Raw genomic sequence first — 22,426 nt, 5'->3', positions numbered from 1 at the left:
AAAGTGCATTGTCTCCGCATGATAAATATTGATCAATCAGAGAGCAACAGAGGTGTGGGAGAGGAAAACAGGAGGGAAAGGCTTCAGCCAATAAGGCTGCATTAGTTAAGTCTGAGGGGAAAGTAGAGATGCAAACAAGGACAACCCAGCATGCCCTGCAGCTTCCTTTGTGTGTACCAAATTTTGTGTGTACCAAATAAGAGTCAGGTAAACTGGGGAATGATCATTTATCAACAAGAAAAGTAATAGTGAATTAACTTTTGGATGACCTCTTTTGCATCCTTATTACTTGTTTACCAGATAAAAATAAAGAATTGATTTTTTATTTTATGCCCTATTATATTTATTATAATTGAATTATTGACAATGTATGCAGCACAAAGCAATATTGAAAAGGTTGCTGTAGAATCATGCCATGGCTCACTTCCAGCAAATGAAGGGAAGTCTTACTCCACAGTTGACAGAATACCATTGGCCATCTGTGAAATGGGGAGAAAAAAAAGACAGGTTAGAGAGATAAAGAAATATAAAGAAGGTAGTATAATGATGGCTAAAACGTTTGAGTAACCAGGGCAATAGCCATCTTTCATAGGTAAACTGAAATACTTTAAATGCATTTTGTTTGAAAACAAGTCAGTAAAGTAGTTGATTGTGGTGACCGCTCACATGAAGAGCCTTACCAGGCACGGGGACCCTGGCATGTGCCTAGGGGCTGCTTACTGCCGGCCAAAAAGATTCTGAAGAGGAGGAACCAGGAGAGCAGCATGGTGATCTTTTTCTGGAGTTATGTCACAGTCTATACATGTTGCCTTATATCCACTGCATTGTTTATTGTTTTGTTTTTTGTTTTGTTTTTTTTTATTCAATCAGCATATATGATTTACATATGTATATATTCTTAAAAAAAAATAATTACTATGCTAAATAGCGCCAACCAGAGCTTGTGTGAAAAAATTGCTAGGATCCCAGAGGATACAGGGCACCAGTGGGCATCATTGGAAGAGCAATGCTGTGCTGTGGCAAAGGGTGGGCGAGATCATAATAGCTTTTGGGCTGGGCCATATAGAGCATGTCAGCCTAGTAGGGGTCTTTTGGTGACATCACACAGCAGATCAGGGGAGTTCTACAGACAAAGACAAAGGAAGAAGGAACGCTCCACCAGACAGGTGTAATTTGATGTTTCAGCTGGCTGCCTTGCAGACCAGGTCATTTGTAAACACAGGATGTTAACCCTGTGTCTGCTTCCATGAAAGCAGGAAGTAGACACACTGCAGTTTTATTGCAGGATTTGTATCAGCTATAACAACAAAATGTTTTTTTAAGGTTATTATACTGTTGCTTATCTTTTAGAGCAGAGAGGAAGTCTTAGTTCAAGTGTGCTTTCACTACTAATACATAATTACATCGTTATTTGGGTTGAAAAAAGACATACTGTACATCCATCGAGTTCAACCGGAACTCGATGGACGTAGCAACAATATTGAGTTGTAACTAGGGGCGTAACAATAGGGGATGCAGCCCCTGCAAACGTGGGGGGGGGGGGGCTGGGGCCTGCTCAGGCCGTTTTGGGGGGCAGAAGGGATTGCAGCATGAGGGGAGAGCATTGCACATTGGCGAGGAGGGGGGACAGTCCCCCCCCTTCACCTCGGGCTTTCCCCTCAGCGCGCTCCCCTCCTGCATCTATCACAGTGGCAGCAGCAGCAGGAGAACACACATACCTCCATCCTCCACCGCCCCAGGTTCCTGTTTAAACAGGAAGTAATGTGAAGCGCTGACAGATTGGAACCTCCAGCGGTGAATGGAGGTATGTGGCTGCTGCTGCTGCTTCCGCTGTGATAGACGCAGGAGGGGAGCGCAGAGGGGAGAGCCCGAGGTGAGGGGGGGGGGGACTGTCCCCCCTCCCCGCCGATGTGCAATGCTTTCCCCTCATGCTACGAAATTTTTGCAGGGGGGCCCTAGGACTTCTAGTTAAGCCCCTGGTTGTAAACATTACTTTGCTTGAATTAATTCGTTCACTGTCATTATCTCTACATTGCTCCTTTAATACTTACTTCTTGTATTCATGGCAACACACCACCTTCCATAGTGGCGACGTTGTCCCCTTGCAAAGTTGGTGTAATCCAATCTACTTCTATCTACATTGCAATATCCACCGCACTACAAGAGGGATTGAGAGAAAGATGTATGACAACCGTTACATGCATAACACAGGAAAATATTACATTTACTACACACCTGACAAAGTGAAGAGCTTGAATTCACTCACATTGGGGCTTTGGAAAGCTGACAGGAAGTGAGAACAAACTTCCAAGGACTATCCAGGATGTTTAAACAAGTGACCAAGGCTACTTCCTCTTTATTTTTCTTTTTTGTGTGTGTGTGTGTCGTCATCTCAAAATATCCTCTCTGCTCCAATAATTTATCCTCACTATTATAAGTTCTAAGAAAAAAATATTTTTTCAAGTGTCTGACAGAGTCAATACGCCGAGTTTTATTTGGAGCAGGGAGCAATATCACTGTGCTACACTGGGCTGCAGGAGCTTTCTAGGAAGCTAGGAATTGTTTTATCTCTAACTGAAGACAATAAGAGGCTCAATCTAGCAGAAAGCTTCTCTGTTCAAGTTACAATGGCTATCGTATTTTCCTGCTTGCAAAGCTTTTTGGTTAAAGTGGAAATTAAATTATTGTGTAATATGGCTGCTTCATATAAATGCAAGCCTCTTTTTAGCGTTGCGGTGCAAAACTAAAACACTGGCTGCTGGTGTGAAGCTGGCCTTAAAGTAAAGCTGTATCTCAGAGCTGCAAGGATCTGCAGGTGACAGCGGCAGTATCTCATCCACCACCTGTGAATCATTAGAGCTCTGAAACTCCGCCCGACCTTTCATCTAAATCACCTTGGTGTTTTTTCCCTAAAGTATGCAAAAGCTATGATGTCAAAGAATTGGAAAGCTTCAGATAACGTCTTGCTGTTGGGGGGGGGGGGGGGGGGGGAGGGGGGAGTCTCAGAACTCTACTGATTTACAGGTGGTGAGTGACTTACTGCCACTGTCAGTCGCCAATCCTTACAGCTCTGAGTTAGAGCTTTATATTAAAGGATTTAAGAATGACACATTCTGACTGTGCAGGAGCTCCTGCACAGTCAGAGAGTGTGCCACATTCACCACTTGTTACATTGGGCTTGATTCACAAAGCGGTGCTAACTGTTAGCACGCCTGTGAAAATCCCCTTAGCACGTCTAAACAAACTTTTCGCGCATAAAACTTTATGCGCGCAAAACTTTATGCGCATAAAACTTTACGCGCGTACTGCACAGAGCGCAGGGCGCTCCGCGCGAAGTGCCCATTAAACCCTATGGGACTTAGCGCGCGTAAAACTTTGCGCGCGTAAAACTTTGTGCGCGCAAAGTTAGCGCGCGATCTGATTGAGAAATCCGGTGCTAACCTACTTAGCACCCTGCTTAGCGCGTCTAAAGACTTTAGACGTGCTAAGTAGGTTAGCACCGCTTTGTGAATCAAGCCCATTGTGTTTACTTAAATGTATCTATCTAAACTTCAGCTGCGGCAGCATTTCTCTCCATGGAACTTTAAAGCTCTGTGAGTAACCCTTCCAATGCTGGTCTAGTAAAAAAAAATGCTGGTAAAAAAAAAATGCTGGTTGCATATAATATGCTGTAAATAATGTTTTAGAGCAAAGTTGAAATGCAGGGTTATATTCCGCTTTAAGTAGTTAAAAAATTCAGTCATAAATGTATTTTTAAATGTTTCCTCAAAGGGCTTAAAAAACATTACTGATTAATAATTCTCACATAGCTGATTTTGTTTTATGAAGAGTTCATCTTCTACATTGGCCAGAATGGAAAGGTGGGGCACCGCTCTGACTATAAGACTTTCTAAAGCTCCTTTCAGGTTTCCCATTTTTTATGTATGGACTCACTTTAACATAATTAGATATTCTACCACAAACAGGAAAAATAAGCTAATGTTTTGTGTGTATGCTTTGGGATCTACTAGAAGCCAGGCTTACAGAAAACATATTTGATACCTTTCAGTCAAGATTCAGGAAAAGGCACAGTACTAGTCCGAGAGGATACATTTCAAATCGGCGCCGGTATGGCTTATCCTGCTGCTGCACAAGTTCCCGGCTGCGTTAATTACTATTCCCCCTCTAGGTCGAAGTGGATAGGGGGGAATGATGTAATCCGGCTTCCAGCTATTGCTGGAGGACAAATTACAGTGTTTCATATGTAACTTCAGCTCCATCTTCTGACGGCACCGAAGTTACTCACTGTGCACTGCTATAGCCGTAATTCCTATTACGGTCTATGGTGGTGCCGGCTGTAGTGGTGCTCAAATACCCCTTTTCAAAATTCGAGTTAGGTCGAATTCGAATAGTAAATTATTCGAGATCAGTTGAATATTCGAGTCGAATAATTTTTACTATTCGATTCGACCTCGGAATTCGAGCTCACTATTCGAGTCGGTATTCGAGCTCATTATTCGAGCTGACTATTCGAAATGGCCTTAAATAGCTTCCAACACTTGTTTTGAGGGTGAATGATGCAAGAAACCTCTTTTTTTCCAAGTAACAACAGCAAGTGATTATGTGGGGATGTTCCTTTAAAAAAAAAAGTTGAAAAGAGAAGTTGTGTCCAGAAATTTGTTCAGTACTGTATATACTTCTTCTTCTTCTTCTTTATCTTCTATATCTTCTTCTTCTTCTTCTTCTATATCTTCTTCTTCTATATCTTCTTCTTCTATATCTTCTTCTATATCTTCTTCTTCTTTTATATTGTCTTCTTCTTCTTCTTCTTCATCTTCTTCATCATCATCTTCTTCTTCTTCATCTTCTTTTTCTTCATCTTCTTCATCTTCTTCTTCATCTTCTTCTTCATCTTCTTCATCTTCTTCTTCATCTTCTTCATCTTCTTCATCTTCTTCATCTTCTTCATCTTCTTCATCTTCTTCTTCTTCTTCTTCTTCATCTTCTTCATCTTCTTCATCTTCTTCTTCTTCTTCATCTTCTTCATCTTCTTCATCTTCTTCTTCATCTTCTTCTTCTTCTTCATCATCTTCTTCTTCTTCATCTTCTTCATCTTCATCTTCTTCATCTTCTTCATCTTCTTCTTCTTCATCATCTTCATCTTCTTCTTCATCTTCTTCTTCTTCTTCTTCATCTTCTTCTTCTTCATCTTCTTCATCTTCTTCTATATCGTCTTCTTCTTCACTTATTTCTCTTTTCAAATTTTTTTTTTTAAAGAAATGCAGCTATTTTTGAGCGTAACAAATAGCTGGTGGCGCACGCATGTTGGAAGCGCCATTGTATGTGCTCCCTGGCAGTGGAAACACACAGACAGCAGGAGGTAAATTCAGCAGCAGGAGGAGGAGGATGAGTGTGTGGCAGCAGGCAGTCAATGAGGCAGGCAGCGTGACATAATAGCCCTGGTACCTAGCGGTGATACCAGGGCTGTAAATAAACACAGCAGGCAGGAGGTCCCAGACAGCGGTCGTGCAGCCCACATTGTGTCCAATACACAACTGGGACAACACAGTTTTCAACCCGGGCACCTCAGAAAAATTAAACCTTTTTTTTTTTTTTATGGTTTTGTAGTTTTGTTTTTACAACAAATTACACAGACAGATATAGCTATTTTTTGACGTAATAGCTGGTGGCAGAGTGGCAGCAGAAGGTAAATCTGTGTACCCTGGCGTTGGGAAACACAGACAGACAGCAGCAGCAGCAGGAGGAATGGAGGAGTAATGTGAGCAGCTATTGTTTTACGTAATAGCTGGTGGCAGAGTGGCAGCAGAAGCTAATTCTGTGTACCCTGGCGTTGGGAAACACAGACAGACAGCAGCATCAGCAGGAGGAATGGAGGAGTAGTGTGAGTGTGGCAGCAGGCAGGCAGCGTGACATAATAGCCCTGGTACCTAGCGGTGATACCAGGGCTGTAAATAAACACAGCAGGCAGGAGGTCCCAGACAGCGGTCGTGCAGCCCACATTGTGTCCAATACACAACTGGGACAACACAGTTTTCAACCCGGGCACCTCAGAAAAATTAAACCTTTTTTTTTTTTTTTTTATGGTTTTGTAGTTTTGGTTTTACAACCAATTACACAGATATAGCTATTTTTTGACGTAATAGCTGGTGGCAGAGTGGCAGCAGAAGGTAAATCTGTGTACCCTGGCGTTGGGAAACACAGACAGACAGCAGCATCAGCAGGAGGAATGGAGGAGTAGTGTGAGTGTGGCAGCAGGCAGGCAGCGTGACATAATACCCCTGGTACCTAGCGGTGATACCAGGGCTGTAAATAAACACAGCAGGCAGGAGGTCCCAGACAGCGGTCGTGCAGCCCACATTGTGTCCAATACACAACTGGGACAACACAGTTTTCAACCCGGGCACCTCAGAAAAATTAAACCTTTTTTTTTTTTTATGGTTTTGTAGTTTTGGTTTTACAACCAATTACACAGATATAGCTATTTTTTGACGTAATAGCTGGTGGCAGAGTGGCAGCAGAAGGTAAATCTGTGTACCCTGGCGTTGGGAAACACAGACAGACAGCAGCATCAGCAGGAGGAATGGAGGAGTAGTGTGAGTGTGGCAGCAGGCAGGCAGCGTGACATAATAGCCCTGGTACCTAGCGGTGATACCAGGGCTGTAAATAAACACAGCAGGCAGGAGGTCCCAGACAGCGGTCGTGCAGCCCACATCGTGTCCAATACACAACTGGGACAACACAGTTTTCAACCCGGGCACCTCAGAAAAATTAAACCTTTTTTTTTTTTAATGGTTTTTTGGTTTTGTTTGTAAAACAAATTACACAGATATATAGCTATTGTTTGACGTAATAGCTGGTGGCAGAGTGGCAGCAGAATGTAATTCTGTGTACCCTGGCAGTGGGAAACACAGACCGACAGCAGCAGCAGCAGGAGGAATGGAGGAGTAATGTGAGCAGCTATTGTTTGAAGTAATAGCTGGTGGCAGTGTGGCAGCAGAAGGTAATTCTGTGTACCATGGCAGTGGGAAACACAGACAGAAAGCAGCAGCAGGAGGAATGGAGGAGTAGTGTGAGTGTGGCAGCAGGCAGGCAGCGTGACATAATAGCCCTGGTACCTAGCGGTGATACCAGGCCGTAAATGAACACAACAGGAGGTCCCAGACAGCGGTCGTGCAGCCCACATCGTGTCCAATACACAACTGGGACAACACAGTTTTCAACCCGGGCACCTCAGAAAAATTAAACCTTTTTTTTTTTTTAATGGTTTTTTGGTTTTGTTTGTAAAACAAATTACACAGATATATAGCTATTGTTTGACGTAATAGCTGGTGGCAGAGTGGCAGCAGAAGGTAAATCTGTGTACCCTGGCAGTGGGAAACACAGACAGACAGCAGAAGGGCAGTACACAGCAGCCCACTGTAGGTGTAAAATGTGTGGCTGCAGGCGACGTAATAGTCAAAGTGAACCAGGCTGGCTTAGTGAGCAGGAGCCAGGAGGTGGTAAAGGGTGGTAAGGCACATTAACGATGGTTCTTAGCCAGTTCATGTCCCCCTCTCGCCGACAACAGGGGCCAGGAACTCGCCTTCCACCCACGCCTGGTTCATCTTGAGAAACGTCAGTCTGTCCACAGACTTGTGAGACAGACGTGAGCGTTTCTCGGTGACCACACCACCAGCTGCACTGAAGCAGCGCTCGGACAGCACGCTGGAAGGGGGGCAGGACAGCACTTCCAGGGCGTACTGCGCCAGCTCGCTCCAGATCTCCAGGCGCTTGACCCAATACTCCATGGGATCAACAGGGGCATCGCTGTCAAGCCCGCTGTAGGACCCCATGTAGTCAGCCACCATGCGGGTCAGGCGCTGGCTGTGACCGGTGGAGGATGCTGCTGCATGCACCTCCTCTCTAGTCACTGCTGCCGGAGCCTCTACAGTCCTGTAGAGCTCGTGGCTGAGAGACAGCAGGTCTGTGGGGCGCTTGCTGCTGGATGCAGGCACCTGCTGCTGCCTCTGTGCTGGCTGCTGGACAGTGGGGGTGGAAGGCTGGGGGAAGGCTTCCTCCAAGCGCTCAACAAGGGCCTGCTGCAAGCTCCTTATTTGTTGCGCTGGGTCTCCTCCTGCAGGCGGCAGGAACTGGCTCAACTTCCCCTTGAGGCGTGGGTCCAACATCATGCTGATCCAGATGTCCTCCCTCTGCTTCATCTGGATCACCCTGGGGTCTCTGCGCAGGCACGTCAGCATGTGCGCTGCCATTGGGAAGAGGCGGGCCACGTCTGCTGGCACATCGACGGCAGTGCTGCTGTCCTCATCCTCCTCCTCTGCCTCGTCAGCCTCATCCTCTCTCCACCCCCGCACCAACTCAGCTGCACTGTGCTGATCCCCCTCATCAGCAGCAAGGTCAGGGACCTCCACCAAGTCCTCCTCCTCCTCCCCCTCAGAGGTGGACTGTGCAGCTGCTTGCCGCTCCTGCTGGTCCAAGGCTGCCGCTCCCTGTTCCAGCAAAGCATCGAGGGCCCTGTTCAGCAGACAAACCAGGGGCACCCACTCGCAGACCATAGCATGGTCCCTGCTCACCATGTTAGTGGCCTGCAGAAAGGGAGCCAGCACTAAGCACACCTGCTGCATGTGCCTCCAGTCATCATCGGGGACGATGGACGGGATGTTGCTGGTCTTGTCCCTTCTCTGAGCGGCGGAAACAGTGGCCAGGGCAAGGTACTGTTTGACAGCGCGCTTCTGTTCAACCAGACGCTCCAACATCGCCAGGGTGGAGTTCCAGCGAGTCGGAACGTCAAGGATCAGCCGATGGCGTGGCAGATCCAGCTCCTTTTGCACGTCTTCCAGGCTCGCACAGGCTGCAGCCGAGCGCCGGAAGTGACGCACAACGTTCCTTGCCGTTTCCAGCAGTTCGCCCATCCCCTGGTAGGTGCGCAAGAACTTCTGCACCACCAGGTTCAGCACGTGGGCAAGACAGGGGATGTGGGTCAGGTTTCCCCTGTCTATTGCGGCAACCAGATTGGCCCCATTGTCGGCCACCACCTCTCCTACTCTGAGGCCTCTGGGGGTCAGCCAAATCCTCTCCTGCTCCTGGAGTTTGGCCAACACATGGGTTGCCGTCAGCTTGGTCTTCCCAAGGCTGACCAAGTGCAGCAGCGCTTGGCAGTGGCGGGCCTTCACGCTGCTGCTGAGGCGGGGGGTTTGGCCAGGTGTGCCGGAGGATGGCAGAGGATCGGAGGAACCTGCTGCAGTTCCCCTGACCCTGCGGGGTGGCACCACCCACTGTGTTGCTGCTGCTGCTGTGCCCGCTGCTGCTCTCCCATCCTCACCCCCTTCCACCAAGCTGACCCAGTGGACAGTGAAGGACATGTAGCGGCCTGTCCCGAAGCAGCTGCTCCAGGAGTCCATGGTGACGTGGACCCTTTCACCAACCGCGTGCTCCAGCCCTCGCTCCACATTGGCCATCACAAAGCGGTGCAGTGCAGGAATGGCCTTGCGGGAGAAAAAGTGTCTGCTGGGGAGCTGCCAGTCTGGGGCTGCGCAAGCAAGCAGCGCACGAATGTCGCTCCCCTCCTGCACGAGCGTGTACGGCAGGAGTTGGGAGCACATGGCCCGTGCCAGCAAGCCGTTCAGCTGCCGCACGCGACGGCTGCTGGGAGGCAGAGCCCTAACCACCCCCTGGAAGGACTCGCTCAAAAGGCTCTGGCGTGGCCTTTTGCTGGCACGGGAATCAGCAGACACAGCGGAGGAGGCCACTGAGGACTGGCTGCCAGAACAGGCCTCAGTGTCGGCGGCAGGAGTTGCAGAGGGGGGAGGAGCAGTGCGTTTCCGCACTCCTGCTGGTGCTGCTGGAGGAGCAGGAGGGCGGGTGGCTGCTGTTGCTGCTGCTGCTGAAGGCTGTGCAGTGATGGGTGTGGTGCCACTGCCAGCACCAGATGCCTTCAGCCTCTGGAACTCCTGATGCTGGTGGAAATGTTTCGCAGCAAGGTGGTTGATGAGCGAGCTGGTGCAGAACTTTAAGGGGTCTGCACCTCTGCTCAACTTCCGCTGACAGTGGTTGCAAGTGGCGTACTTGCTGTACACTGTGGGCATGGTGAAAAAGCGCCAGATTGGTGACAGAAACATCCCCCTACGGCATGGAAGCGCTGCTGCCTGTCTCCCTGTGGTGGTTGGGGGGGGGCTTGGGGGGCTTGGGTGCGGCTGGTGGTGGTACTGGCAGATGCTGCTGCTGCTGCTGAGCCTGAGACACCAGCAGGCTGTGGGACCTGCCTACTGCTGCTGCCAATGCTTGCAATGATGCGCCTCCTTGCAAGGCCCACAAGAGCATCCTCCTCCTCCTCAGAGCTGCTGAGGACGACATCCCCTGGAGGTGGTGGCACCCAGTCTCTGTCTGTCACCGGGTCATCATCATCCTCCCCCTCCTGAAACATGTCCTGCTGGGATGAGGACCCCCCCAAACTCCTCTCCTGATGCATGGATGGGCTGCTTGACTGTCGCCACAGTCTTGCTGTCCAATCCCTCATCCCCCAAAGTGCCCATCAGCATCTCCTCCTCAAAATCGCCAACAACAGCAGACAATTGACTCATGATGCCTGGGGTCAAAAGACTGCTGAATGACAGGTCGCCAACTGACGGTGAACTGGCCTCCTCCCCAGGCCCTGCTGGGCGGCTGCTGCGAACAGGGGTGGTGGTGAGGGTGGAGGCCTCGGATGCAGAGCTGATGGCGGGCTGCTCATCCTCCGTCATCAGTTGCACCACAGTGTCTGCATGCTTTTCCTCAATGGGACGTTTCCGACCCGGCTGGAGGAAAATCGGAGCAGGTGCTACACGCTGCTGCTGCTGTGTCTCTGCAGCGTGAGTTGCAGATGCTCCTGCTGGGCGGCGCCCAAGGCGTCCACGGCCAGTGGCTATGGGAGGAATGTTAGCCACTGACGCTGCTGCTGCGGAACTGTGCATGGTGGCGCGCCCGCGCCCGCGGCTTGCCACAATGCTGCTCCCTCTCCTCCTGATTCCCTTGCTGCCCTTCCCCTTGCCCGAACCACACTGGCTGCCACTTCCAGACATCTTCGATGTTTTGGGCGTATAGACAAAAGTTTTTTAAAAGGGCGGGTGAAAAGTGGGGTACTTTAATGGAGTGGGTTGGTGGGTGAGGTGACTGAGTGAGTGTCCCTAGTACAGTAAGTAAGTAGTAACAGTCAGGAAGTACAACTAGCAGTTACAATAATCAGTAGTAATCACAAGTAAATTTAGTGTGTGTACACTACAGACAGTGAGTGCACGCACACGCAAACACGCGCAGGAGCTAGCCTATGAACAGTGACTGAGTGAGTGTCCCTAGTACAGTAAGTAAGTAAGTAGTAACAGTCAGTAAGTACAACTAACTAATTACAATAAGCAATCAGTTATCAGAAGGAAATAGAGTGTGTGTAGTGTGTGTACACAGACAGTGAGTGCACACACGCAGGAGCTAGTAGCCTATGAACAGTGACTGAGTGTCCTAGACTCCTAGTACAGTAAGAGTAAGTAGTAACAGTAAGTACAACTAACTAATTACAATAAGCAATCAGTTATCAGAAGGAAATAGAGTGTGTGTAGTGTGTGTACACAGACAGTGAGTGCACACACGCAGGAGCTAGTAGCCTATGAACAGTGACTGAGTGTCCTAGACTCCTAGTACAGTAAGAGTAAGTAGTAACAGTAAGTACAACTAACTAATTACAATAAGCAATCAGTTATCAGAAGGAAATAGAGTGTGTGTAGTGTGTGTACACAGACAGTGAGTGCACACACGCAGGAGCTAGTAGCCTATGAACAGTGACTGAGTGTCCTAGACTCCTAGTACAGTAAGTAGTAACAGTAAGTACAACTAACTAATTACAATAATCAATCAGTTATCAGAAGGAAATAGAGTGTGTGTAGTGTGTACACAGACAGTGAGTGCACACACGCAGGAGCTAGTAGCCTATGAACAGTGACTGAGTGTCCTAGACTCCTAGTACAGTAAGTAGTAACAGTGAGTACAACTAACTAATTACAATATTCAATTACAATAATCAATCAGTTATCAGAAGGAAATAGAGTGTGTGTAGTGTGTACACAGAAAGTGAGTGCACACACGCAGGAGCAGCTAGTAGCCTATGAACAGTGACAGTGAGTGTCCTAGTACAGTTACAGTATATAACTACAATACTAATACAATCAGTAGTAAAGGACAGCAGAAATACTGGTATAGAATAGAGAGAAATAAACAGAGGACAGGAGGACAGCTGCCCACACAGGCAAGGCCCTGAGGCTAAAGCTGTAAGCCTGCAGCAGCTGGCCTGTCTCTATGTAACACAAAAGCTACTAACTAAAATACAATGTCTAACTAACTAACAACAATATAGGTGTGTATAGGAGGTGTATGTGAGCAAAAACGCTAGGTAAATGACCACAATAAAGCTCTTGCTAAGCCAAAGCACAAAGGAGCAACTCTCTCTCTATGCAAGTCTCAGGCAAGGACGGAGAAACGTAACATGGCGGCCGCTATTTATAGGGTAGGGGCTGGCCAGGGTCCCCCTCTGTGATTGGCTGCCGTCAGAGGGCCTGGGAGCCCTCTGATTGGCTCTAAGGACATCAATCTGGGCTATGACGCTATTCGAGCTCGGTACCGAGCTCGAATAGCGCCGTTTGCTCGAATAGCTCGAATAGTGAATGGGCTATTCGAGTGTACGCGAATAGCCCATTCGAATAGCTACAGCTATTCGGAGCTCGAATACCGAGCTCGAATAGCTGGAAAAGAGCTCGAATATTCGAGCTACTCGAATATTCGAGCTCTGCTGAGCACCACTGGCCGGCTGTGTCCAAATCTCCTGCACTGGAATTACAGTGCTCGCTAGTCCGACTAATGAATTATCTACTTACAGCAAGAGACAAGGGTGAGTGCTCAATTCTGATCCTTCTTGACTTGTCTGCAGCTATTAATACCGTGGATCATGGAATATTAATCCAGCGATTGAAGAAATACTGGGGCCTAAGGGGTGCTGTTCTCAGCTGGTTCCAGACCTTCCTATCTGGCAAGACACAGCAAGAGTACCTGGGCACTACTCTAATCCAGTGCCACTTGCTTATGGAGTCCCACAGTGTTCTGTGAGATCAACAATACTCTTTGTAGTTTACATGCTTACAGTGGGCAAAATAGTTCAGAACTATGGCTTAGGATACTACTCTAATGCAGACAACACAACTGTATCTGTTCTTCAAGCACACAAGACCCATCAGCATCCATCAATGCCTGTCTAGTGGAGGTTTTGGTGGTAAGCAGTCCACACATGATGGTTACAATCCAAACATGTCCCAACTTCAAACTAGCAATTGGGGAAGATGCCGTGCAGTATAAAGACTCTGTGCAAAACCTGGGGGTGATCCTGGATGGAACGCTCAGACAGCAGGTATCGGCTGTCATCAAATAAAACACCTTATCTCAGCTGAAGACCTACCTGCTCTAGTTAATGCATTTGTATCCTGCCACCTGGACCACTGCAATGTCCTGTTCATCAGATCCCTAGATAAAGTTCTGCGCCCCTTACAACTAGTACAGAATGCAGCAGCCCAATTTCTATCCAATGCTGCCCCCAGCCCACACATCTCCCCAGTACTGTAAACTCTTCACTGGTTACCAGTAAAATGGAGAATCCATTTTAAGATCTGCCTGCTGACATTCAAGGCTTGCACCTATTTACATAGCAGATCTAATGGAACTATTCCGCCCCCCCCCCCCCCCCCCAACCCTTCGCTTTGCAAATAAGATGAATTTGGTGATTCCCAGGTTCCACTTAAAAACGTTTGGAGCATGGCCCTTTTCCTATGCAGTCGCAACTCTGCGGAACTCATTTCCACAATCAGTGCAACAGGCCTCATCTCTGGACAGCTTTAAGAAAAGGCTAAAAACCCACCTCTTTTTCTGAGCTTCTGAGACTGCATAACGCAGGGTCCAGTGACATAGCACTAGGGGGTGCAGAGGTAGCAACCGCATCGGAGCCCTATGGGCCAGAGGGGCACTGAAGGGTCCACCCTCCATCACAGTATTAGCTCTCTGTTGGTCCTGTGCTGGTAATAATCACTTCTATAGATACTTTGAATAGTAATAATCCTTAACACACTATTCCCCATTCCCTGCTTGCACTTCTGACACTGGTTGTCCTTGGCAGGTTTTGGTGCGCCGTATCAATTGTTATGTACAGAGTGCTTGGGGGGGCCCATGTAAAACTTGCACCGGGGCCCACAGCTCCTTAGCTACGCCAATGGCAGGGTCAGAGCACTTTGAATCCCCAGGAAGAAAAGCGCTATAAAAATATTATTATTCCTATTACTTACAAGCCAGGGTTTCCAGACTCCAATCCATGCGAGGCCACTATTTACGCTCCTGCCAAGGTTTCTCAGAAGTGTGTTAATGCGGGTACTGTGTATGGAGGCCATACTCCCATGATTGCAGCTACAGAAATGCTGAGAAGTTAATAATAAATAGGGTTAATTCCAGCCCACCTCATCAAAGCTGATAATTTACCCAACCGCATAAAGGTATTCTGTACTTATACATAATATAATAGTAAAAGAAATGTGTACTATTTTTTGCCACCAACTAAACAAAAACTTCACCTGCAATGATTCATAGTGATAACTGTGGGAGACCATCTTGAAATGGTTGTTTAGTACCATAACCCTTCTTATTTATTTACTACCTCAGGAGGGGCGGGGGTTGCACATGAAGATGGGGGGGGGGGGGGGTCTGGTGTTGTAAACTCTGTCACTCAAAGCTGAGTGAATGAAGAGACATTTTTAGCCTCTCCTACAAGCCACATTACCCCCACTTTCTCTGGCTCCCCAAGCTTTATGGCTGGATAAGTGGCTAATGACTATCTGAAGGGGGACAATGCTGTACTTGTAATAAAACAGATCTAAAAGTCATGTAAACCGGGGGAAGGGGGTGGGGGGGGTTGGAGGGGAGGGGGGGTTCTGTTTGCCTTAAACATGAATATGTTGGTTAAAATCACTACAAGGGCTGTGCTATTTTTTCGTTTTTATTTTCTAATCCAAGTTATACTGTAATACACTACACATGCATATATATGGGTCCTAAAAAGTGTGCTCTACCAGGCATCAAACTGCATGGCACCAACATATGGCATCCTGCAGTGTGATACACGGCGATGGAGAAGGTAACATGAATCCTTAAAGTGAACCTAAAGCCACACAAAAAAATGAGATGAACTCACCTGGAGCTTCCCTCAGCCCCCTGCAGCCGATCAGTGCCCTCACAGCTCTGCTCCGATGCCTCTGCACCCAGGAGGCCGCAATAGCAGCATAGGGGGCGATATACAGGCTGGGAACGCAAACAATCACTCGCGTTCCCATGCCTGTCGGCCGGTGACGGCCAAACCGGAAGTGTTCGCCAGTGGGTGCAGAGGCATCGGAGCGGAGCTGCGAGGGCACCGATTGGCTGCAGGGGGCTGAGGGAAGCCCCAGGTGAGTTCATCTCATTTTTTTTCCCAGGCTTTAGGTTCACTTTAATAGTCATTACAATGGGTAAGAATGGCTGCTGATGTTAGTGAGAGCTAGTGGCTCCAGTGTTCAGCGTATTACAACAGCATGAAAAACCAGCCATGATGTGATCACATACTGCCCAGAAGTAACATTCACCATGCCAAACAGGATTGTAATTAGAGCCATCCAGCGTACATGTAAAAGTGCTGCATGTTAATTTTGGTACAGATATTAAAGACAGTAGAATATCAGTGATGTTAACGATATTCCACTATCACCTGCAGGGCCACCATCAGAAATTTTGGGGCCCCTCACACATCATCAGGCCTGGGCCCCCCCTTCCTGGACCCACCCACTGGTTGCTGTGTCTGCCTACTAGCCACCCTACCGTGTCCATGCGCGAAGTGTGCTGCGGCGAAAAATGTGCATGGCTCCGACACCGAAGAAAGCAGCATGCACAATGTGATGCGGCAAAAAGTGGGCGTGAGCATGGCATGTTGTAGGTGGAGCCAAATATTAGAAAAATACAGGTAGTCCCCGGTTAACAAATAAGATAGGGACTTGTAGGTCCTTTCTTATCCTTTATCCTTTCTCTTTTGTCCCCCTCTTTTTTTCCTGTGCCTCTTTTGTCCCCCTCTGTCTCACCTCAGTTTGTGCCTCTTTTGTGTCCCTCTGTGTGATCTCATGTTCCTGTCACATCTCTTTTCCCCCTGTGCCTCTTTTGTCCGCCTCTGTTCCCCTTGTGCCTCTTTTATCCTTGTGTTACCTCTGGCCCCTTCTGTCTCAACTCGTCCACCTGCCCTAGCGAGGTATAGGTGCCCCCACTTATCAAGGCATAGGTGCCCCCAGTATTGGTAGCCAGGTTTAGGTTCCCCCAGTATAAGTAGCCAGCTATAGGCGGTGCCCCAGTATAGGTAACCTGGTGTAGATCCCCCAGTATAGGTAGCCTGGTATAGCTGGTGCCCCAGTATAGGCCAGCAAGATACAGGTGCCCCAGTATAGGTATTCAGCTATAGGTGGTGCTCCGGGTATAGGTAGCCTGGTATAGTTGCCCACAGTATAGGTATCCTGGCATGGGTGGTGCACCAGTATAGGTTAGCCAGGTACAGGTGCCCCAGTATAGGTAGCAAGCTATAGGCTCCCCAGTATAAGTAGCCAAGTATAGGTGGTGCCCCAGTATAGGTAGCCAGGTACAGGTCGTGCCCTCAGTAAAGGTAGCTAAGTATAGGTGGAGCCCCAATATAGGTAGCCAAGTATAGGTGGTGCCCGAGTATAGGTAGCTGGGTATAGGTGGTTCCAGCCCCAGTATAGGTAGCCAGGTATAGGTGGTGGCCCAGTATAGGTAGCCTGTAGCCAGACATAGGTGGTGCCCCAGTATTGAAAGTCCGCTGTAGCGGGCTCACTTATCTGCTCCCCATGTTCAAGCGCTGATGTCACTCTTCTCTCAGTGCTGGAACGCGGTGTGCTGGTCAGTGAGCCACAGACCCGGAGCCAGAACATGCGGCCCTTCCAGCGCCTTGGGGGAATCCCAGGGCCCCCAGAAGCCCTGGGGCCCTTACTGCAGTGTCAGTTGCACCACACACAACCCCCCCCCCTCCCCAGTGGCTGCCCTGATCACTTGTCATCGATAGTAGAATATTGGTATTGTTACTAATATTCTACTACTGTGCTATCTTATCCTATCCTCACACAGTGGCATATTTAGAGGGGTGCAGACATGGCTCGTGCCGTAGTCGCTGCTGCGCTATGGGTGCTATGGTCATCATGCCTGCCCCCTCCTTCCCCAAGCTGTGCTGTCACCACCATGCATTGGGAAATATTACCTATATTTTACTACATGAATGAGGTAGTAGAATGTCAGTAATTTAACGATATTCTACCAAAATGGTAACTTTAACCTATTTTGGTTTCTGGACGTAGAAACTACGTCCAGAAACCATGTGCGCTACCGCGCGCCCCCGCGGCCGATCGCGCGCGTGCACGCGCACTCCCGGCCGCGGATTCGGTAGTCAGGGAATCAATGTATCGGACTATGAAGTCCGATCACTGATTCCTCTCCCCCGCTGAAAAAGCGACAGCTTCTCTCGGAAGCTGCGCCTTTTCTGGCCATTCACTTCCTGATGCGCCACTCTAAGCGTATGTTACGCTTAGAGTGACGTCATGTAAACAAACTCATGGCCGCCATCTTGTGGCCAAAAAGTAATACTACACCTGAAAATAGAAATGAATTAAAATCAACACACATTTACATTATAAATCTATTGTTTACCCCCCACCCTCCCAAAACTACCCAAATAAAATGTTTACTATAAATAAAAAAAACCATTACAATAAAAAAAAAAAAACATGTAAATATTTACCTAAGGGTCTAAACTTTTTAAATATCAATGTAAAGATGAAATATTTCTATATTTTTTTTATTTTAAACTTGTTAATAGTGATGGATGCAAAATGGAAAAAATGCACCTTTATTTCCAAATAAAATATTGTCGCCATACATTGTGATAGGGACATAATTTTAACGGTGTAATAACCGGGACATATGGGCATATACAATACGTGAGTTTTAATTATGGAGGCATGTATTATTTTAAAACTATAATGGCTGAAAACTGAGAAATAATGAATTTTTCCATTTTTTTCTTATTCTTCCTGTTAAAATGCGTTTACAGTAAAGTGGCTCTTAGCAAAATGTACCCCCCAAAGAAAGCCTAATTGGTGGCGGAAAAAACAAGATATAGATCAGTTAATTGTGATAAGTAGTGATAAAGTTATAGGCTAATGAATGGGAGGTGAACATTTCTCTCGTGAAAACCACGGAACCTGAATGGGTTAATGATACATTTTTATCATGCAAAAATTAGCTTGCAGCGCTTTCAAATGTACACGGGTAGGCAGTGCACTGGTAACAGCTAACACCAAACCAGCTCAGCCAAGATAAAACACTACCATGTATAGGCTTCTTACACTTAGGACAAATCGTTACTGTAGGAGAAAATAACAGCTGAAATCTGATTGTTTGCTTTTACTAACACTTACATTTTCCTCCCTTCACTCCAATCTAGATTAGTCGACAAAAATATCTACTCATTTTACTAACCCTGGAGGCAAGGAAATTCCTTGCTGCAGTATAAATAGTGTAAGTACAGGTTCCTTCTACTGAGTTCCCTTCCTTTAATTCCACAGTAGCATTGAGAGGCTCCTGCAGATGGAAGTCATCATCATGGGTTTTCTCAAGGTCATCTTTCAAGTAAAGGTCATCTTGCAAGGCAAGGTCATCTTTCAAGTCCAGGTCATCTTTCAAGTTGTTATTATCTTGGTTATAAGAATCAACTAGTTCATCAAAGTCATCATTCTGAATATCTGAAAACGATAAGGTATTTAATTATTAGAATTCCAGTATGTGTGATAACTCATTAAACTAGAAATGCATTTTTTTTTTTTAATTGAATGAAAGGGTAAAAGAGCTTTCTGATTTCCTGCTCTATTTTTGTCAGTTTTTCTCACTTCCTTTAGGCAGGGAACACACTTGACTTTGTGCGCATTTTCTGCACAGAAAAACTGAGAACTCATGGGCTAGTCCACACTTAATATGTTGTTCGCGCTCAGAAAAAAAAACCTGACATTCTGCATCCTGATTCTGCACATTTTGTCAGTTTTCTCTATCAATTACATCAGCTGCTGTGAAAAAACGCGCGCGTTTTTCTGCATAGAATCACACTTGGTGTGCAGAAAAAGTATGCAGGAAAACGCGCGCAGAAAACTGAAAGACAAGTGTGTTCCCTGCCTTACTAGTGACTGGTAGTAGGAAGTCAGCAGTGGCGTTGGGGCTGTGGCCACAGCAGTCACCGCCTTGCCCAGGCCCATGCTCCTGGGGGGCCCTCTTGTCCTCCCCACATTGCACTTCAGTGCAGCGGCAGTGGGAAAGATTAGAGAGAGCACACACACTCACCTCTTACAGGTTCCGGGCACTGGAGGTCCCGTCTGTCAGTTCTGCACCACTGCTGCTCCGTACTTCCTGCTTCTCAGTTTGGACTCTAGTGTCCGATCTGAGAAACAGGAAGTATGGAGCAGCGGTGGTGTACTGTGTACCTGTGATCCCTCTAACATACCCCACTGTGCTCTGTAAAGCTCCGGGGAAGGCGTGGACAGGGGGTAGTGAGGGAGGGGTGCACATCTAACTTCCATACTGGGGTGGAAGAGGGCCACATCTAGCTACCACACTGGGTGGGTAAGGGAGGGGGACACATAAGGTCAATAAAACAGATAACCTAAAATAAAAATATTTGCTTTAACATTCTATGTAACATAACAAAATACAACACGGCCAAGTTAGTTTCACTTTTTCTCCTAATACATCATTAGTACTATTGTTACCTGTATAAAATATATAATAAAATATACAGCATATACTGTGTTATACCAGATCTAAAAGATCCATATCTTATATAAAATGTAATACATAATATAATGTAAAATATAAATTAAATTGAAATATAAATTAAAATAACGGCATTATAGATCACAATATAATAAATATATAATGAATTAGCAGCAATAGTAGTGTAATACATACATAGCATATAGTAAATTAGCATAAATTGGCAGCAACAACTGTACCAACACCTTGCTAAACCTTGACCTGAGGAAGCGGGCTGAGTCCCGTGAAACGCGTTGTCTACAGTATAACCATTTTCTTTTTTAATAAAGACTCCTTTTTTTCCACCTTTGTGAGTCTTCTTTGGAGGTAAGAGACCTCCTTTTATTTTATTACTATATTAATACTGTAATACTAATATAATTCTTGGGCGCCTCCACTGACGTGCTTTACCTTAGGGGTATTTAGTGTTAGAAACACCAAGGCCAAGTCAGAGGCGAGAGAGGCTCCAGCCTCAGGGCGCAGTGTAGGAGAAGGTATACATCTCAATCAGCTATCATTCCCCTATTGCAGTGATGGCTAACTTTGGCACTCCAGCTGTGACAAAACGACAAATCCCATCATGCTTCTGCCTCGCCGAGTTATGCTTAGAGCTGTCAGATTATTGCAATGCCTCATGTGACTTGTAGTTCCACCACAGCTGGAGTGCCAAGGTTAGCCATCACTGACCTATTGTGTTTGAAGCAGAGAGAAATAAGAGACAGGGATACGTGGCAGTGACTGCAAGTCAGATAAATAGAGATGAAGGTGTTTGGGGTGTGTGTGTGTGGGGGGGGGGGGATTGGGGGCCCTCTTAGTCTAATAGCAATCAGTGTGTGACTGTTGGGGTGGGAGGGATGGATGGGCGCACTGTGGTGTCTCATCCTTCCCTCTTCCCAAAATTGGGGCTCGTGTACACCAGAGCGGTTCTGGAGCGCTTTTTAAAACGCTTGCAGGGGGAAAACCGCCTGGCTAATGAAAGTGAATGGGCTGGTGCACACTAGAGCAGTTCTTTTTTTTCACAAACGCAAACTCGGGGGCTGCAGCATTTTTTAGATTCCTGAGGCATTTCTGCCTCAATGTTAAAGTATAGGAAAGTGGAAAACTGCTCTGAAAAACGCTAGATCAGAGCAGTTTTCCAGGCGTTTTTGTTACAGTAGCTGTTCAGTAACAGCTTTTACTGTAACAATATTTGTAATCTGCTACATAAAAACACTCCAAAAAACGGTAGGCATGTTTAGAAAACGTCTCTAAACATGCTATTAGAATCGCTCTGAAATCTGCTTCAAAAACCTCTAGCGTTTTGCAGATCTGCTAGAGGTTTTTGGTGTGCACTGGGCCTAATAGTTTACAGCAGTCAGGGGACTAACATTCGCCCCTGCAAGCGATGCAGCTTAGATAAGGCACCTGATTCTATATTACCTCCAGCCCCTTATTTCTACCAGATGTAGAAACAACATCTGCTCTCCCAGAGTGCACTGGGAGAAGAAAGCTGTATAGTAAACAGCCTAGGCTTAGCATCACTAGGTGGGCGTGCTACATAGCAATATACAGCAATATAGGAAGTGTTTCTGATGTTGTACCAGGAAAAATAACATAAAATTAGGTATCCTGAATAATTTACTAGATTCTACTATATGTCAATGGAAAACATGATCTAACAACACAAAATACCACAGGTGTTCAACTCACGATTTTCTTGAGCATAGATTGCCCCCACCAAAAGAAGCAGCAATAGATAAACCATGTCTGTAGAAGCAAACAAAGAGTTAAATCAAAGGAAAACTTAGGTAGCTGTTAGCATTCTGATAAATAAGGCAATTAAAAGCAAAGCAGTCCATAGCAGCCAATTAGAAGTGATCTTTCACTGATCTTGGCTCCAGAGATTGAGAACAAGGTTTTAATGGTTGGGACATCGTAAGAGATTCCCATTCCATAAAAGTCTTTAGTGGCAAAAGTGACGAGCAATAGACTGTAAGTTCATGAGGTAAGGAAAGGGAGGTCAGTTGTGAAGGTTACCTTTACAGATTGTGGATACCCTTTTTGAAGTTCTCTAAGGTCTTCTCCAAGGTTCAACCCAACTGCTCAGCAAATGGTCACAACTCCATCTTTATACAGTGTTTAGGGGAAGTCATGGTTCTCTATGTGGTTTTCTATTACATAGGTAGCAATCGGTGATAAGATAACCAGGTCTGATAATCTCTGAAGACATTTCTCAGTGGTTATTACCCAAGTGCAACTAACTCAGTGATCTTCTTTTTACTACACTTTATCTCACTTACAGTCAATGGATACAAAAAAGGTATATCATAAGAGTATTTTTCATATTTTAATAATAAAACTTTATGCAAAAACGCATAGTTTTAGGTGGACACTGTAGTTTTATTTTATTATTTATCTTGCACAGTTTCAAAGTCAAAAAAATACAAATAAAAATAAAAAGCAGCAGCTTCACAGTAATACAATGGTAAGCCCAGTAGAGGAAAAAAGATGCATT

General features: G+C 46.5%; 1 protein-coding gene across 1 annotated transcript; it reads right to left on the bottom strand.

Moving 5' to 3' along the window:
* Positions 1–337: 337 nt before the first annotated feature.
* On the bottom strand, positions 338–21,677 carry LOC137536194 (proteoglycan 3-like). The gene is made up of 5 exons (XM_068258291.1): positions 21,622–21,677; positions 18,613–18,875; positions 14,346–14,474; positions 2,052–2,157; positions 338–479 (listed from the first exon to the last, which is right to left on the bottom strand). The coding sequence occupies exons 1-5, from the start codon at positions 21,674–21,676 to the stop codon at positions 421–423; spliced, it is 612 nt and encodes a 203-aa protein (XP_068114392.1). The 5' UTR covers position 21,677; the 3' UTR covers positions 338–420.
* Between the last annotated feature and the right edge of the window lie 749 nt (positions 21,678–22,426).

This window comes from Hyperolius riggenbachi, chromosome 10 (assembly GCF_040937935.1).
Source record: "Hyperolius riggenbachi isolate aHypRig1 chromosome 10, aHypRig1.pri, whole genome shotgun sequence".
NCBI classification, from domain to species: Eukaryota; Metazoa; Chordata; class Amphibia; order Anura; family Hyperoliidae; genus Hyperolius; species Hyperolius riggenbachi.
This window is presented reverse-complemented; position numbering and strand designations above follow the sequence as displayed.